At 37.4% G+C, this 19,469-nt stretch overlaps 1 protein-coding gene across 1 annotated transcript; it reads left to right on the forward strand.

The window, feature by feature from the left end:
- The first annotated feature begins 1,136 nt into the window (after nucleotides 1-1,136).
- Nucleotides 1,137-17,888, forward strand: nrsn1 (neurensin 1). Its single transcript, XM_088326183.1, has 6 exons — nucleotides 1,137-1,299; nucleotides 6,556-6,671; nucleotides 6,752-6,844; nucleotides 9,217-9,335; nucleotides 9,413-9,600; nucleotides 12,516-17,888. The coding sequence occupies exons 2-6, from the start codon at nucleotides 6,573-6,575 to the stop codon at nucleotides 12,617-12,619; spliced, it is 603 nt and encodes a 200-aa protein (XP_088182309.1). The 5' UTR covers nucleotides 1,137-1,299; nucleotides 6,556-6,572; the 3' UTR covers nucleotides 12,620-17,888.
- Nucleotides 17,889-19,469: the final 1,581 nt, after the last annotated feature.

Consider the following 19,469-nt stretch of genomic DNA (forward strand, 5'->3'; position numbering starts at 1 on the left):
TGTATGGTATTGAAGGCACTGGAGAAGTCCAAAAATGTAATCCTCACAGCCCCCTTAGCCCTATCCAGGTGAGAGAGGGATCGGTGTAACATGTATACTATAGTATCCTCGACTCCCACTTTCTCCTGGTAAGAAAATTGCAGTGGGTCGATGGCGTGACGGACCTGTAGCCTCAGGTGGTGCAGCAGCAACCGCAAATATTACACAGTGTCCCTTTAAATTATTATTTTCTAATGGCACTCACTTTTCATGGCTCTACAAATTCCTTCTGAGGTTACCATTTCTTCTTTAATCAAGTCAAAGAAGCTCCTGGAGTGGTTGTAGAAATTCTTGGAATGTTGGAAGGGGGAAAAAAAGAATCAATACTGTTGACTAAATGAGAAAACAAATTAACTACTGCTCTAGGGAAGAAAAAACTGCCGTGGGAGTCATACATTAAGCCAGTGACAGCTAAAAAGGTTCAATAAGAATAGCAATTAAGGTGATTACGCGGGAGTCAAAATTCAAAACTCCAGTATTCAAATTTAATTGAATTTCATTGAATTTATTTAATTTAATTGGTCTATCTATCTATTTATCTATCTATCTATCTATCTATCTATCTATCTATCTATCTATCTATCTATCTATCTATCTATCTATCTATCTATCTATCTATCTATCTATCTATCTATCTATCTATCCACCCACCCACCTACCTACCTACCTACCTACATATCCATCCATCTATCTATCTATCTATCTATCTATCTATCTATCTATCTATCTATCTATCTATCTATCTATCTATCTATCTATCTATCTATCTATCTATCTATCTATCTATCTATCTATCTATCTATCTATCTATCTATCTATCTATCTATCTATCTATCTATCTATCTATCTATCTATCTATCTATCTATCTATCTATCTATCTATCTATCTATCTATCTATCTATCTATTTCATACATCTTGTTTTGTTTTGTTGAATTTTGAATGAATACCGGTCCTGACCAGCCATTGCCTGGTCATTTATATTTGGCTCTGAATCATGATGTTGTCAAGGAGTTGGCACATGCGCAGAAAACTCTGAATCATCCAGAGAGGAACAAAACAGGGGCAAGAGAGAGGAAGGGAGAAAGAGATTGAGTGTAATTGAGTGAGAGAGAGAGAGAGAGAGAGAGAGAGAGAGAGAGATAAAGAGGGAAACAGAGAGAGAGAGAGAGAGAGAAAGAGAGAGAGAGAGACTTTAGAGCGATGGGAGCAGGCTAAGCAAGCAGCAGCGTGTCATCGCGCTCCGAGCTGCTCATGAAAGGTAAATTTCTTCTTTTTCTTTTTTAAAATGCGAAATTTTGAAGCAACTTGACCATTGCACGGCTATTGTAGTCCTTTACGACGAATGAAGAATGTGCTTCGGTAAATACGCACACGCGCAGATACCCGTCCTGTGGTGCACATCTGGTTTGTGCGTACCAGTCGATAGAAACATCTTTTTTTAAATATACATTTTCACTTTGTTACATGAATTGATTACGTATTGCTATAACATGAATATATATATATATATAACATGAAATAAAGGTTAACAGAAGAAAACTAAAAAGATGTCCAGTACGTATAATTCGCTCGAAAGGAAGGCGGTCTTCACCAGCTTTGAATTCATCGAACAATGTTACGTCAAATCAGTGGTTCTGCAATACATTATAAGCGTATTGTGTGTGAGTGCGCATGTATCAGAGGGGTTGCGGGGACGCACTTACGTCACGTATTACGTAGAATACGTACGTGTGTGCTTACGTGCTGGGGCAATTGCGATTAGCACCAAGGACAGCTCTCTGGCAACGCTGAAGCCAGCGATGGCGACAAAGCCAACACGTACAATAATTCCCTTATTAAAAATGTTAAAACGTCATATTGCCAGACATAACGAGATTGTGAATATGCTTGATTGCTGTTAAGATTGTCGAGAAGGGTTGTTCAAACCTCACATTTTTTGTTTGCTGTTATTAGTGTCAATAAATTTGTTCAAACCCAAAAAGTTAAAAATGTCAGAAAAAATGTTAAAACGTCATATTGCCAGACATAACGAAATTGTGAATATGCTTGATTGCTGTTAAGATTGATTGCTGTTAAGATTGTCGAGAAGGGTTGTTAAAACCTCACATTGTTTGTTTGCTGTTATCAGTGTCAATAAATTTGTTCAAACCAAAAAATAAACACTCCTCTTGTGTTAGGGTCCCAGGGTCGGTAAGGTTACTTTAAAAAAAGTAATCCGACACAGTTACTAGTTACCTGTTGAGAAATGTAATCAGTAACGCAATCTAAGTACCATAATATTCCAGTATTGTAACTTGATTCCTTTCAAATACTTTTGAACCGCTTTAATACCAACTATGCTGAATAAACTACATTTAAATTCAAATGCTATTTTTTTAAGATAAATAAGGAAACCCAGATCAGGTAGTTGCTTGTAGTCCAACAAAAAATAAGTTCACATTTTAACCATGTTTTATAGTGTATCGAGCGAAAGTAAATCTGTTTTTTCACGTTTCACATTAAGAATGTGATTTTGTTTTAAACACACCAAGTTTTTACTTTCTAACTTTCAAACAAACTGGGATGTCTTGTCATCTCTCTCTGCCTCTCTAGTGTCAGTGATTAAAATTACGATAGACGGTAATAGTATTACAATGAAAGAGAAAACAATATTTAGCAGATGTGTTTTAATACCCGGAAGTAATGGTCAGGTAACAAAGGAACCTTTTATTGTTATATAATTAGTATGAGGTAAATTTTAACATTATTCAAAAGTTGAAATTAAGAGGTATAATGATTAAGAAAAGGCCCAAAGATCCACAACAAAAACAGGGAAAAAGGCAAACATTTCATGGAAAAGGAAGCCTAAAAAGGTAACCAAGAGATGAGAAAACAAATTGGATGATAAATTAAAGCGTGGGCCATTCAGCTTATAACAAACACAAAAGGGGTGTTGAATTTGTACTTGTATTATTCAAGTTTTTGTTAACATTTGTTTTCATTACTACCTCGAAAACAAAAATTGTACTGGTATTTCTGACTCTAAAAAATAAATAATTGGAATTGTTTTTATTGTTATTTATGACAATGTAGTGAACATTGTTCACAGTAAAATTACACATGATAAAAATATAATAAAGACTTGAAGAGCCAGTGTGTATTTTTTAGCTCATCCTAATGGTAAAAATAATCTTAATTCATAAATAAAAACAATATTCATTAATATAACAAGCAAAATATCAAAACAATGTGTGTTTTTTTATTACTCATGCGTTGAAAATTGTGTTTAAAAGTTAGTATAGACAGGCAAAAATATATAAAAGGTAGTGCTTGGAGACTAGCCCATGTTGTAAAACAATAAATGGATTTTGATGTAAATTGCAATTGTCTAGTGGTGCCGATTTCATTTTATCGGAATTCTAACAAATGTCCTGCCACCCATTCCATTGCAAGTATGTTGAATTAGATGTAAATAATCCATATTTGATTCAATGCACATTTAGTCATTGTTACTTAGTTACAGATTTAATGCGGACATGTTAAAAAAATAATAATCAAACATGTCATTAAATTTGGTTTAGTGCATTAGTCAAAGATTGCCGAGTTACTTTAATGTCTTTAAAGAAAATGTGTTTTGTTGTCATTTGTTCCAGTGTGAAATCATTTTTTGGCCATCCAGTAAAATCAATCACATAAGCAATGAAACATACCACCGAGTATTATTTTTCTACTGTTTTGATTTTTGCCATGACCATAGAAACATCTTCAAGACCTGTTATAAATAAATGTCATTACCCATACTGTTGTGTTTTGCACCATGTAATTTGGTCATTGTTGGAAGGAGTCAGCAGATGAGATATAATTAAAAGAAAACAAGACCATTATTATCATTTATGTATTCAAGTAGTGAGTCATGACATCAAATGTAATTGCAGAGGATAATATTGTACACTGCACAGTGTGTGCTCTATCCTCAAGATACTTCCTTTGAAAAGACAAAAAATAGGATTTTCCCCTGAACCATTTTTTATTAGCATAATTCCAGAGGTATCATTTAAAGAAATATCATACATCCATCCATTTTCTGAACCACTTATCCTCACTAGTGTTGCAAGGGTGCTGGAGCCCATCTTCAGGCAGTGGGCAAGGGGCAACCTGAACTGGTTGCCAGCCAGGCTAAGGCAAACCGAGACAGACTACTTACTTGCTCATTCGCATCCAAGAACAATTTGAACGAGCTAATTAACTTGACATGGATGGTTATAGAATGTGGGAGGAAACCTGACTGCCTGGTGGAAATCCATGGAGACATGAAAAAAACATGCAAACTCCGCACAGGAAGGCCAATAGCTAAAGTGAACTCTGGAGCTTCACACCTGGACTGTGCGCTAACCAGCCAGCCACTAAGAGGCCCTAAAGAATATCATTTTTAAGATGTAGGATTTATATTTGCGCCAAATCTTTGTAAAACAAATGATAATTTAGTTTGAATTACACACAATTTTGACAGATTGACTGTAAGTGTGTGTTTGGCTTTTTATTATAAAATAACAGAGGGTTACATAAACGATGAAGCAACACAATCTGATCCATACCAATACTTACAGGTGGATATATTTAAGTCGTCTACACTAGTTGTAGTAGAAGAGGTACTATTGTCTGAATGATAGCATTCATTAGACTGCCACCTGTTTGCCAAAGTGAGAACAACAAAAACTGGCATAATGTATTACATTGCAGCGTTAACCCAAGACATTCATAATCCTTAATTATTCACAAATGACTCAAATATGTTTTGTTCCTCTGTGTGTATTTTCATTTTAGTTCAGGGGCCTGGGGTTGAGGACTCAAGTCAAGTTCCAATCATTTGATGGGTTTTTTGAAGTATGGTTGTGGGAGTATTTTTTTTGTGCATCTGAAGGCCCCGCTGTGCAAAGAATTGACCCCAGTTTGCTCATTAGTTGTTACTAATCCAAGAATTAGGATTGTTGCTACTTTCCTGTTGTCTATTACACACTTTAAGAAGTAATCTACACTGGTAGTGGGTTCTTTTTTTAAAAAAATGAATGCCTTATTTAAAACAAGTCAATGTGAGATTATCCCAAAAGGCGTTTGTGAACAGTTTTGATTGGGATTATGTCATTGAATTTATTTACATGTTGGACATGGCAGAAGGACGGGCCCGGTTGTTAGATGGAAGGATGTATAAATTAGGGGCCATTTGGTACACGCAAGAAATTGGCAGGCATAGAAATTCAAACTGGGCCTTGATTAATACCACCCAAAATTGATTACCAATTCATTTTGACATTCTTTTTATTTAATTTTTCTTGTCTAAGTCTTTAATACGTGTTTATCCTCAAGTGCCGTGTCCAATCTAGTTGTAAACAATGTTCTCTACGATGTTAGCAATGACAATAAAGACATTTCTAACTTGAATAAGTAAACGTGGGCTAACTCACCAATTTTACATTTTTTTCCATGAAATGTGATACATATCTTGAGACGTAAAATAAATAAATAAAAATAGCAAGTACAGCTATTTAAATTTTGACCTTGACCACAGTACAGATGAACGCTTAATGATTTTTTGTTTTCCATTAAGAAAGCCACACTTGAAGACACTGGGAACAAGAGTGGTGACGAATCAACAAATGATAAAAAATGAAATAAATTACATTTTATAATAATCATATAATCATATTTTATCAAAATCATATCAGTCATTTTGTTTGGCAAGATGAATTAAAAAGCCTGACGGGCTGCATGTAGCCCACAGGCTGTAGTTTTCCCACCATAAGACTGGATTCTAGTCCTTATGCAGATCAAGGGGTATCGATTGCTACCAAAGTTTTCAACGATAAAGTGTATCTTTATTGTGTTTTTCTCTCTTTAATGTAAAGTAGAACAACATAGTTAACATCGTTTATAATGAGATTAAACATGGCATGCCATGATGAATAGGTAATAAAGGGTTAAAAGAAAATTTGAATGAATGAATGAATGAATGAACAATATAAACAAGTAAACATATGTACAAGGTAGAATGATAGTGTAATGACAAGGGGTGCAATGACAAAATAAGAAAGCTGATATGAATACGTTTTTTTTTTATATACATAGGCAATAAAGATATTTTTGTCAAGGTCTTGTGTGCTTGTTTAGTGTTATGATTGCCCTGCAAAATGAATTGTCTCTATGCGTGTTGGTCCTTGTTTTAAGAGGCCTGTGGCGCCTACGAGTAATTTGTAATGTTGTTGGCTCCCAATCCGGCAATTTTTTCCAGACTGCCAATGCTTTTCTGGGGTGTGTTGATAACTCTCTCTGTGTTTTTTATGTCTACTGCTGTACGCCTGTCAAAACCACACCAGAACGCTTTCCACGGTGCCTATTTATAAGGAAACCACTTTGTGCGAGTGTGTTTGGGTAAATGCGATTAGAAATGCATAAGTGTTTGTATGCGCGTGTGCATTAAACAGGGAAACCTGTGTGGGCGGATTCATTCATGCAATACTATCTGTGTTTGTTCAAGCAGACCGGAAGCCGTGAAGGATGGCGTCTTGCTCTGAAATCTGTGGCTCGGAATACAGCGAGCAAGCCCAAGCCAGTGGAAACTGCCAGCAATATGGTGTCCGCTCCTACTTGCACCAGGTACAAATAAAACAATGGTGAAAAATTGAGGAATGAATAAAGAGCCACTTCAGTTTTTTATACATGTCTCTGTCATCCAGTTTTATGAGGAGTGCACAGCTTCCATCTGGGAACGTGATGAAGATTTTCAGATTCAGAGATCGCCTAGCAGGTGGAGCTCTTTACTCTGGAAGGTGAGATAAACTACCATTTGCATTTGTGGTATAATAACATATAGAGTAACCCCTCGTTTTCCACAGGGGTTGCATTCCGCATTGGTCCCTAGATATTCAAAACCCGCAAAGTACAAACCTTCAGTTTTTTTTTTTGTTTTTTTGTTTTTTTAGTTAACATGTTTGAACCCGGGTGGCATGGCGGCGCAGTGGTCAGCGCGTGTGCGGCACAGTTCTGAGGTCATGAGATCAACCCCCCTGTGTGGAGTTTGCATGTTCCCCCCGTGCTTTCGTGGATTTCCTCCGGGCACTCCGGTTTCGTCCCATATTCCAAAAACATGCTTGTCAGGTTATTTTGCCGGTCCAAATTGTCCCTAGGAGTGAATGAGCGAATGGATTGTCTGTCCCTGTGTGCTCTGTGATTGGCTGGCAACCAGTTCAGGGTGTCCCCTGCCCACTGCCCGAAGATAGCTGGGATGGGCTCCAGCACCCTCGCAACCCTACTGAGGATAAGCGGTGCAGATAATGGATGGATGGATGGATGTTGAAACCTAAGAACAAACTCAATATACAGGCTCAAGCATTTGTTTGACAAATAAAATTATTTTACTTTGTAAATGTTTTTGTTTACAAGTAACGTCTGTACTGTCAAAGTCAAGTCACATGTCTCAAAGGAATGCATAGGAAACAATAACACCATCCCCTGATGTGAAACCAACATATGGGCAAAAACTAAAAACCTCAACATGAGGAAAAATAAGCAGCCTTGAGAAGGGTCCTCACATGTGATAACCATCCTTCCAGGATGACTAGGTCGCAACAGATTTTGTATTGTCTAACAATACACAAAACAGAATGAACATCAATAAAAATAAAAATAAAAAACGTATCTGAGTCACATCAGGAGTCTTCTCCTGCTACTTGGAAACATGGAAACCAATAGTATCTGTTTCATGTGGGGGAGCAAACACCTACCAAAAAATAGGCCCGGAGAGGGTTGGCCGCTGCCAGGCTGTACATGCCCAAGCTACACCACAGGAAGTATTGCCCTGACGACCCCAGGCAGTGAAAAGATCAGTGAACTCTCTAATTATACTCATTTTGCTTTTCAATTGTAGATATAGAAATAAGTGTTGAGGCAGACATATTATGCATACGGATTCAGACCATATGCAATACAATGAAATAGTCTTCAAAAAATATTTCAATCAAGTCCACTAAAATGTCTAAATATTCATTTAAATCAGTATTATAATGATACATTGCATGCAAAAGTTCTAGACAAACTATAAAAAGCATTAAAACAGAAATAAAAAACATGGCTGACAGAGCTTTCCAAAGTTAAATGTACACTTGACAAATTGTCAATCATGATATTATTTAACACAAAGGTATGTAATGCAAGCAAACATGGACCAGAAGGTACATGTATCCTCCAAGTAAACAAAGACCTGGGCACAAATGGGAAGCCTCACTTGGTCACCATAGCAATGCTCTATTACCTCTCAAAAGTTGGACTTGAGTCAAATTGTAATTTGAAAAATCATATTTCTGCTATAGTGCACTACTCTATCGATTCAAGAAGTGATTCAGTTACCTTCAGATATGTTCTTGCTATTATGTGGATGAGTTTGGAAAACAAAATGTGGTGTTAAAAGAAGATTCCAAACAACAAATAAAACTACTCTACTTTACACAAGTTTCTCTTTGTTACAACTATTGTCCGTATGGTCAAATATATTGGTTATCCGAAATATATGATTGGTTGACCGGCTTTGGCAGTTAAGCAGATAAAACGGCTCTCAAATCACAATTTGGCCATAAAAGTGAAGAAGGCACTTCTGTTACGATATGTTATCATTATTTTTTGCAGACCATAGCAAACGTTAGTTAAGGAGCAATTCTGAACGTTTTTAAACTGTTCCGTTTGCTCCAAATGTGTTGATGCTACCTTGTGGACATTATTAGGAAAACAAAAATGTGGCATATAAATGTTTTTGCCTTTCATTACAATGTGGAGAAGTTCACGTTTAATGCGGATAGAAAGCATCTTCCTCTGTCTTTTTGTGCTTTTGTGGGTGTAAAATGTTATGTTGGCATGATAGCTTTGAGAGAAAGTTGATATATATTGAAATATTTGCGCGTACGCAATGTAGTTTGGATAGGCAGTTTTAGCTACGTGTACAATTTAGACCGAAGCATTATTGATGCACAGGCAGACACAGGCATAAATGGGGCGAGTAACTGTTTAGCCAATCAGAGTGCAGAACACAATCCATGATGAAAATCCTCAAAGTATCAAAACCATGAAAAGTAAACTGCAATACACTAAGGGATTACTGAAAATAAAAGATGACCCACTTGTTTATCCATTTTATTTTTCCCACCCTCAGGTCTGTCTCGCGTTTGGCACGATCATTTTGTTTACTGGCTTGATTGTCATCATTGTGGGATACGCTACTCCAGCTAGGATTGAAGCATTCGGTGAAGAAGATCTCCTTTTCGTGGACAGGTATTCAATGCAGCTTAAATTCAGCGTAATTGTAAGTCTTTTTCCCAGAAAAATGTGTATTTTCTTATTTTGAACAGCGATGCAGTCAGTTTCAACCGTGCTCTGGATGTTTGCAAACTGACCGGGGCTGTGCTCTTCTGTGTGGGTGGCACTTCCATGGCTGTGGGACTTCTGTTGTCTGCCTTTGCCAAAAACTACTCCAAAGAGGAATTATATCTGCAGCAAAAGTTTAAAGAGCGGTTGGCAGATTTGCAGTCAACAGTCGGTAAGGTCGGATTCTTTGCTGCTTAAAATGTTATCAAACAACAGTTTTTGTTTTGTATTTTCTTATAAATATTTTAGATTGTGTGTGCATTATAAATGGTCGTCACAATACCTAGGGGTCTTTAACCTTAATCAAGCGGATGTCTATATTTTGTTACTAATTAGTGCAACCAGTTTTATACACATTTGTAAAAGAAAAACAGCTTACTATTTTTTACTATGTTATTACAAAGGTAATTATTGGAAGTCAGGTTAAATATACCCAGCCAACCACAAAAAAAAAACAATATTTTACTAGAAAAACACAACTACCAAGGACTAGTGAACTATTTTCAGAACATGTCCGAGGGCACCTCAGCTGTCCTTAGGGGAGACCATTGTGCTCTGCGGTTAGGCATACTGTATAGACCAGGGGTTTCCAACGTGGTGCCCCGGAATGACAGATGAGGTGCCCACGAACCTATTGTGATTATGTGGTCAAATGTTTTTTAGTGGTTTACTGACTCTATGTAATCCTACTTCCAGTCGTTAACCTGGTAATAACATAGTAACAACACAGTCATAACTTGAAAAGTTTTTATTTTAGAAATCTATATAAAACTGACTTCCCTTTGCGGAAATTAGTAACAACAAGTATCTTAAAAAGGTTGGAGACCACTGGTCCAGACTCTAGACAGTATGCCTATTGGCGATCATACTTAGACATTTCCGGTCAGAGCTTACTTATCTAAAATATAACATAAAGTTAAGTTCCGGTCCCCTACACCTTGGTTTTTGGATAAAAAAAATACATTCAAAAGAAAATGTATATACTATTTGTTTTAATGTAATCTGTCTTAGATATTCCTGTGATTGTAATGCTAGTGTTTTCAACCTTTTATCTCATACTTTTATTGGTAATTTTTTTCAATTTATCCCCCAAAATATTACACTTAGACTTTTAGGAAAATAAAACATTTGGTTATCACTTTTCTTATATTAATATATTTTAATTGTTTTTCCCAGTCATTTTACAATATTTCCAAATAGATATTACTTGCTTTGCTGCTCCATCTAATTGTTGTCATATTTATTTGTATAATTCTTAATCACAATCGTTTCAAAGGGCTGCACAGACATGATCTGAAAATGACATGAGGACAAAGAATAACTCAAAAGTACTCTGCATGAGGACAATTGAGAAACCTTGAGAAGGGGGTTGCCCCTTGACATGAGGTAAATGCCCCCTTCCAGGATGACCAGGCTCCAATAGATGTTCCAGGGGCATTAGCGGATAATACACAGGCAACATAAACAATAACAATAATAACTAAAATCCTTAAAAAAAAGTCTAATTGACAGCAACAACAAACTGCCTGTCTCAAAACCTCAGCTAATGCAGCAGGTTCTAGATGACGGTCTGCATGATGTCCAGGTGCCGGTTTGATGCCTCAGAACGTTGCAGTGCCAAATGAAAATAAACAGAATGTTGTTAAAAATAATTAAATGTGTTTATCTAATGCAATTACAGACTCATATCAACTATCATTTTTTTCATTATTTTATACTTTTTACTTCTGGTGTTACCAGTTATTTAATGAAATATAGGATGCCATTGTAAATAATATCCTTAATAATTTACTTTAAAATAATTTAAATTTACAGTTAAATGAGAAACTAAATATGTTAAATGAAAAAGTGTTCCTGTAAATCAGGGGTCGGGAACCTTTTTGACTCAAAGAGCCATAAAAGCAAAAAATATTAATTTTATTTTGGGAAAGAGCCACACCATATATTATGAGACAAATTTACTAAATTGCTAAACCCGCGCCCCAGACAAAAGCTTAGTCTTCAGCACATTTATTTTTGATGATTTGATAAAAATTATGAAAAGAGAATAATGCCAGAGCCCCTGACCCAAATTCAACAAACAGAGCACTTTAAACTTGTCTCTTTCTTGCAATTACTCAAGATCGGTTAAACTCCTTTTGACCCTTTTTTTCATACATATTGGTTTCAAAACCAGATGCAAGCATTTATTTTGTAAAAACGTCACAACATTCTGAGAATAGGGAGCCTTATGTGCTTACCTTTGGCGAGAGATGGGAGGGAATGCTTGTACTTTTTGCATAGCTCCACCCATCCCTCCCACTCACCCAATCAAATGACTAAGTTCTCTTCCGGTGTTTTGGCGTATTTACAGTTCTGTGGATTCATCATAAAGTATCTGAACACTGAACACAGATTATATAGTGAACTTTTAAATAAAAGATTCTTTAGCGTTGTACAGCCAAAACGAGTTTTTTTTCCCCCTTTTTTTGCGTGACACCTTGACTGTAAATTGTAGTGAAAAACGTGCCCTATATATACTGCGAAGTAACATCAGCTACTCAGCTTTGGATTGGATTTGCGTGTACCTGAATAGGATGAACAACGCAAGTTTCGAACAAGATGAAGATATTTTGCATGCAATCAAATTTGTCTCTGAGCCATAGGTACTCATAGAAAGAGCCATATATGGCTCGCGAGCCATAGGTTCCCGACCCCTGCTGTAAATTGTATTATTTTGCTTTTTTCCTAAGTTCAGGTTAAATTAAGGCAAGTGATTTGATTTCGCATTATTGCTACCTTTTGTGTTTCTTCTTCTTTGTCTTCTCTTTCTTCTTCTTCTTTGTCTTTGTTTTCTTCTTCTTCTTAGTCTTTGATTTCAGTTGAGGTTGGCGTCCATGACTTTGGTGCATTACCACCCTCTGTCATTAGGTTTAAAATCTCGGGAACCTATTCGGGGTTCTCCCAGGCTTAACAGCATGCCCCATTTCGGAAACACAACAGTAGGCCAAATCGCAGAACAACCAGCCTAGTGGTTATGCAGATTTTATTTCTGCGTGTCAATGCTTATCTATAAATTAATATATTGTTTTGATGCTTTTATCGCAGGCACTCCAATTTCGAAAGCACCAACTCCCGGGGAAGGAAAAGTACCTGTGACACTTTCCAAAGTCCAGAACATCCAACCTGTGACCCCAAAGTCAGAAACCTGACAGCATTCCGGTTAAATGGGGATCAAATATATTGTTTGCTAAGTGACAAGTGTGCAGCATTTGATTGAGTGAAGCGCGTTTGTGTCCATAAATGCAAATGATCGCCTAAATCACCACGTTTCAAACATCACAAATTTCAAGCGATCCGTTTGCTGGCTGTAGGCACACACAGTAAGAAAAAGTAAGTAACCCAAGAACAAATCAATAGAACATAGCCACTGAACAAGTGAACATGGTTTCTTTTAAATGGATTCTAATTGTGTGAAGCCAGCGAGGGGCTGAGCAGCAGTGGGCGATATTGATCGAGAAGGACACAATAACTAAAAACGGCTGCATGAAATAAAATAAAATAGGTTCAGAACATCACCAGCACTGACCGTCTACATTAGAAAATAAAAACTTTTGCGTGCATGAGTATTTGATATGATATTAAATCTATTTAAATTACAAATATATGGACATTTTTGATCAATAGTAAATGAGCATCGTGTTTTTATTTTACTTAATGGGAAAGTGAGCAAGGGCAGCACGGCGGCACAGTGGTTAGCGCATGTGCGGCACAGTGCCGGGGTCATGACATCGAACCCCCTGTGTGGAGTTTGCATGTTCTCCCCGTGCTTGCGTGGGTTTCCTCCGGGCACTCCGGTTTCCTCCCACATTCAAAAAACATGCATGTTAGGTTAATCGGTCGGTCCAAATTGTCCCTAGGTGTGAATGAGTGAGCGAAATGTCTGTCCCTGTGTGCCCTGCGATTGGCTGGCAACCAGTTCAGGGTGTCCCCTGCCCACTGCCCGAAGACGGCTGGGATTGGCTCCAGCACCCTCGCGACCCTACTGAGGATAAGCGGTACGGATAATGGATGGATGGATGGATGAGAAAGTGTGCAATATTTAGTGCCTCCTAGTCGAAAAAAATAATAATAACAAGTATTTGCTGTAAATCTGAAGTTAAAGTGGCTTTAAAGTTGTACCTCTTGGGGGAAATAAAAAATGGTTGAGTTTAAACACCTTCAAAGATTTGTTAAGAGTTAAAGCTGCATTAACACATGAATGATTAAAAACTGCTTTAACTCAAGATTAAAGTATCTTTAAAGCACCAATGTGTAATATTTCACCACTCGATGGCATTATGTTGTCTGGTAGGAGTGAGGGCCAATGATACATGTCACAGCGTGGTGGCAGAATACCGGACAAACATGGTGCCGGCTTAAGCTGGGATGCCAGTGTAAAAGAAATACAAATTTCTCAACCCATGATTTTTTTCCGAACAATTAACATTGGTATTATAGTTCATGTATTTTCAAATATATTTTTTTTTTACTGGATGAACGTTTTTTGTACCATCAGAAGGCACTAAGTATTACACGCTGTCCCTTTAAAGCTCTAAAATATTGAGGTAAGAGTTAAATATTTAATTGCATTGAAGGTAAAGGCAAACCAGTTTAAATGCTTTAACTCTAATCAGGCATGAAAATGGGTTGGTGGTCAAGCAGTGAGAAGTGTGCTGAGGAGATATGTTCTGGTACACTGTACAACCTCAACAAAATTATAAGTGTATTATCCTGTCTGAATTTAACCTCTAGTTGCTTGCATGACAGCAGGTATAATTTTGCTTGGCACAGTTACTTTGGTGATTTATTCTCTACAGCTAGATTGTAGCCTGCTCCTGTACAGACCAAATACTAGGCTAAGAGTATCCCAAGAAATATATCTGGCACTTCTAATGCCTCGCGTGTCAAGTATGAATCCGTTTTATACCCCACAACCTCCCAGCAAACATTTTCGCCTTGGTTCTACACAATTGACATAGGCCACCCTTTTTGACTTTTAAACAGTGAATTTCTCCAAAAGGTGACAGGTTTTTATGCCTGTCTAGTGTTAAAAATGTAATAGTGCTTAAAAATTTAGTTAAATCTCCTTTAGTGAGTAAGACTCAAACCTGCTATAAGTCAAGACAAGAATGTAAGGGACAGTGTGTATTATTAGGCTTGTCTTAGTGGGAAAATGTCATTCATCAAAAAAAAAACTGATTTCAAAATAAATGGGGAAAAAATGAACTATGATCTAACTTGCATTAATTTAAAATACGCAAAAAGTTTGGATTTATTTCACATAATAAGCACTTTACCTAGACGGAGCTGACATACATTTCAGCCATCTTGCTGCTAAGGGTACCGAAAAAAATAAAAGCCATGGGCAAAAAAATGAGAAAAACAATGGTACGGTTTGATGACTTTGAGTCTCCGTAGTCAGAATTTTTCCTTGTGCTTTATAGCACTCATTTCCAGTTACACCACAAAATACAACGTAATCTAGTCTGCAAATAGTACACACCGTCCCTTTAAAAATACATTTCACTCAAAAGACAAGTCATTTGTGTTATAGCTGGGAATCTCTGGAAATTATGAAAAGTACTGTGGGACCACGAAAATCAACAACATACAATTTATAGCTCCCTTTGTTAAAAACATCCTCGTAGAAGAGTTTAAACAATATCGAGAGGACTCAAGGTTTCCTCAAGTTATTTTTACAGCCCTCTTGAGATGAGCTAGTTTTGGCTTTATGCAAATGAGCCTCTGCACACCATGCTCCACTTTGCAGTGGAAGTCTGGCATTTAGTCACCTTAGCAACCAGAGTAAAGAACTGTTTTGAGGATCTGACAGACGCAACGAAAGCACTTATTAGGAAAACGCATCTGTGTAAATGAACGCTTACAGTCAGATTGTAATAGCAATGCTATTATGAATTGATTTTGATGTGCACATTTTACCTAGATGGGTGTATACATCTTTTCAGATCTATCGTAAATTAATGTTTATTTCTTATATTTACATAATTTATTGTTAATTATATTATAAATTATAAGTACGTTCGAAGAGTTTATTGATTGTGATGTTGTTATGTACGTACTGCATTTTCCAGAGAATAAGGCATACCCTTGAAATATTCCCTTAGGAGATTGTTTTATGTATATGGAGCTCTGGACAATAATAATAATAATAATAATAATTTCCTTGTATTGTCATTCTGTGTAACAATGTACACAGAACGAAATGTCGATTGCACCTGACCCGTTGTAGCGAGCCGATGCAGCCGCAGCCAACAGAGGGCGCCGCCGACCACTTTTTAAGTCTTAGGAATGACTCGGCCGGGGCGCGAACCACCGACCTCCCAGTCTCAAAGCGGGCGCCTTACCATCTAGGCTACTGAGCTGGTAAGGCCCATGATATTAAAACTACAGTCAGCGTGAGGGTTTTATTTAAAAAAAAAAAAAAAAAAAAGCATAGAACGTATGTATTAGGCTATTACATACATTACGAATTAGTTCTATCCTTCCAGTCACTCAAAGGGTGACAGTAGGCTTTATCTAGAAAAATCATAGAACATACATATTAGAAAATCTGGTTTCACAACTAGAATAAGTTTTTCATTGTAATTATTTATTGTCAATTCTATTTACTGTCATTCCTGTCTATAAAATAAGGTGGGCTGTATAGTAGGGCGCACTTTTGAATTTCTGGCACATTTTAGGTTTTTAGATGTGCCCTGCAGTCGGGAAAATATAGTCCATACCATCATGGTTCACGGATCCCCTAACCACCTGGGTTGTCGAGGCACTACTTCCGGTTGTGTGTCTCTGTCTCCAGGCTGTTTTTTGGGGTAGGCATTTGTTCCCGCCTAAGGGCCCGGTCACACAGCCGTTTGCGTCTGTATCGCGGCTGAATCACGACCAGAAATTTCTGCCCGTGAAGCAGACGCTGTTGGACGCTTTGAGATCGCGATACAGACGAGATACAGCCATGCTTTACACGCGGCGAGAAATTCACACGCGGTTGTCCGCGCGAAAACGTTTTGCGCTGCTCAAAATGGGTAACCGCGGGCGGCACACGTGGTACACACGCGGATATGACGCGGTACGGACGCGGAACGACGTGCTACACTACGGCCGCGGCCAGGGCGCGGTTACACGCGGGTAGGACGCGGAATTTTAGCGGGTAACCGCGGGTGGAGCACGGTCATAGCACGTTTGTTCTGCGTCTGTATCGCGGCTGAATCACGTGAATTAGCGTGTGTAATGCGTGTGACGGTCAAACGCCTTTCTCCGCGTACATTCAGCGCGATTTGCCGAGCACACGTCAGTTGTGCTCGAGACGTCAAGGGGTGAACATGGATCCCCGTCACCGTAGTGACCTCGTCTTAATCCATTTTTATTTCTTGACATTTCTTTTCATTTCATAACAAGATAATAAAATAAAAATGAAAAACTATTACAATAATAACATATTGGCTTCTTCTTCGGTGCCATAGCTTGAAATCTTGATCTTCACGGGACTGTGTCTTGAGCGGTTATGATTTCTACAGCCCGGCTCGGCAGCTTTTATACCCGTGGTCCACACGCGGAAAGGACGTGGAACTGACGCGATGAGGAAGCGGAACAGTCGCCAGCATCTGTTTTGCGGGCATACCACGGATGAACAGCGGGTTGGCCAATTTTGCGCATTTTCTACCGCGGGCAAAAAAAAAAATCGCAAATTTTTACCCGCGATACAGACGCAAAAGGCGGTGTGACCGGGCCCTTAGAAACAGACACTACTGGTTTCCATGATTACCAGTAGAAGGAGAAACCTCCTGATATGACTCAGATACAGCACTTTCATCATCTGGCCACCGTTGGTTTTGAGTGTAAAGCATATTTCTGCTCTTCAAGTACAATATTGGTACTAGTTCTAAAATAATGGGGGAAAACTATTTTGTTCCGGAATTTTGAGTATCAAATTGTACAATACACATTGCATATATCTATTTATTTATATTAGATAAAAGTTCCCCTTTTAACCACTGTCCCATTAGTACCCTTTTTTTTATCTTTTTTTTTTTGTCATAACACGTTTTTGACACCACAAACTCTAAGCTATATGATGTTACCCGAACATATGTGATTTGTAACCCAAAATTGTAAAGCAATCCGTTTACTGGTCAGGTGAAAGTGTCAGCGGATGATCAATAAATGTGCTAATTAGTAGTCTCATGCTTTATATTGTGTTTGGTATCATTCCTTTGCCGTCCAAAAGCTGACTTCCACATTGAATATGTTTCCTCTCTCCATAAAATCGTTATGAAGGGTTTAGTCTTGACAGTGTGTTTTATTATATAAATGTATTCTTTAAAGGAGATCATTATGCATCAAGAACAAATCAAGTGAATATCCATGATGTATTTTCTTGTATTTTCAAATTCTAAAACCAAATAAAAGTTATAATTATGCTGACTAATGTTGTGAAAGACTTCATTTATATTCATTCGGGAAAAAAAGGAATAAAATTGTCATTTTGTATTTGTAACTACCAAAAGAAAAAAATATATTCTTACTAAGTAAAACTTTATTTTCACAGACAATGTGGCCGTTTAGCATGTTTACTTATTTTCATTTCATTTGAAAACATGTATCTTAATTGTTTTTACCTGGAGCCTTGTATTGTGTCAATACAAACATTTTGAAAGACATATTGTGTAGTTCTAAGTAACTATTTTGTTCTCTTGGGAGATCTTTTGGTGGATCCTATTCCCATTTTAGATATTGTTCTTCTCCTTTTATTATCGCTGTATAATTTTATTGTAAATGTGTTTTAACTTTAATTTCAATTTAACTACTGGTTGAGTGGAGCTGCTGACACTAAATAAAAAGAATAGTGAAAAAATAGAAATACACTTCCAACATTTTATTTGACTTTTTTCTATTTTTGGGGCTTAATACAGTAGTACCTCTACTTATGTGTTTAATTAGTTCTGGGAGTAGCTTAGTAACTTAAACGCTTCATTAGTAGAGAGGAAAATTGAATTTAAATCTGCTAATCCGTTCCAAACCCCGCAAAAGTATATTTTTTCAATATAATCGTAATAGAGCATCAGAATATGAAACAAATACATGTTAAAAGTATGCTACCATACAAAAAACATAAAACAAGAGTCTTATAATGTAAATAACTAATAAAAAAAGAAATAATAAAATATTTCATTTTATTTTTGCCTCACGTTTCTTGAAAAACTGATCCAAACTGATCTCTGCTTTTGACAACCTGTCTGGAATGGGCGAGGCAGACATCATCATAATTAGCGATATCCCAACTTGTCAATACTTTTTCCGGGGATTCCTTTCCACAAATTCTGAGACTTAATGGGATTTTGGTATAATGCCTTTAATTTGGGCTGATTGCTTGATGGCTGCGTCCTATCTTACCAGAACCTGTTCTCCTCCTTACCTCTAATTTGAACTGTAATGGTGACACGAAGAGCATGCTGGGAGCATGCATGCGCACTGGGATGCCAGGCAGATTTGAAGGGGATGGCCAGTTTGTTTACGTTTGGGCAAATCTGGGAGTGGCTATAAGCGTGTACTGTACTTTATTTTGACTTTGTATCCTGAAATGCCTTTTTAACTAGAGGCAATATTTTCCCGTTTGGGTACTTCGTAACCTGAATCTTTCGTATGTATTTTCACCAAACATTTTCATTTCATACTCAATTTTACTACTACTACTACTATTATTTCTACACAACGTTAGCGTGCATGAGGTGCTCTCATTAATGTAGAGTTTTCTCTGTAATCCATCAGCAGGGTCATTTGGAAAGGCAATGTATAGGATGATAAGTGTGCAATTTGAGGCCTCATTAGCACACACATATGTGCACTAGCTATAAGGGACCCCTGGACAAGATAGGACAGAATTAATGGCTTATCTGCAAATAGCACCCTCAGGACCACCACCTTGAACAGTCAGAAGTGAGTCATGCAGCCCCCCAATCTTAACACACACTCACAATCACACATTTGCACAGTGATGATTCACAT

Source organism: Urocampus carinirostris, chromosome 2, assembly GCF_059441175.1.
Source record: "Urocampus carinirostris isolate Australia breed hairy pipefish chromosome 2, RoL_Ucar_1.0, whole genome shotgun sequence".
NCBI lineage: Eukaryota > Metazoa > Chordata > Actinopteri > Syngnathiformes > Syngnathidae > Urocampus > Urocampus carinirostris.

What these genes read in the sequence shown, in the direction of transcription:
- nrsn1 (XM_088326183.1), top strand. Translation starts at nt 6,573, where the DNA reads ATGGCGTCTTGCTCTGAAATCTGTGGCTCGGAATACAGCGAGCAAGCC. An exon ending in TCCGCTCCTACTTGCACCAG is followed by an intron (nt 6,672 to 6,751) that starts GTACAAATAAAA and finishes TCTGTCATCCAG; the next exon opens with TTTTATGAGGAGTGCACAGC. An exon ending in GATCTCCTTTTCGTGGACAG is followed by an intron (nt 9,336 to 9,412) that starts GTATTCAATGCA and finishes TATTTTGAACAG; the next exon opens with CGATGCAGTCAGTTTCAACC.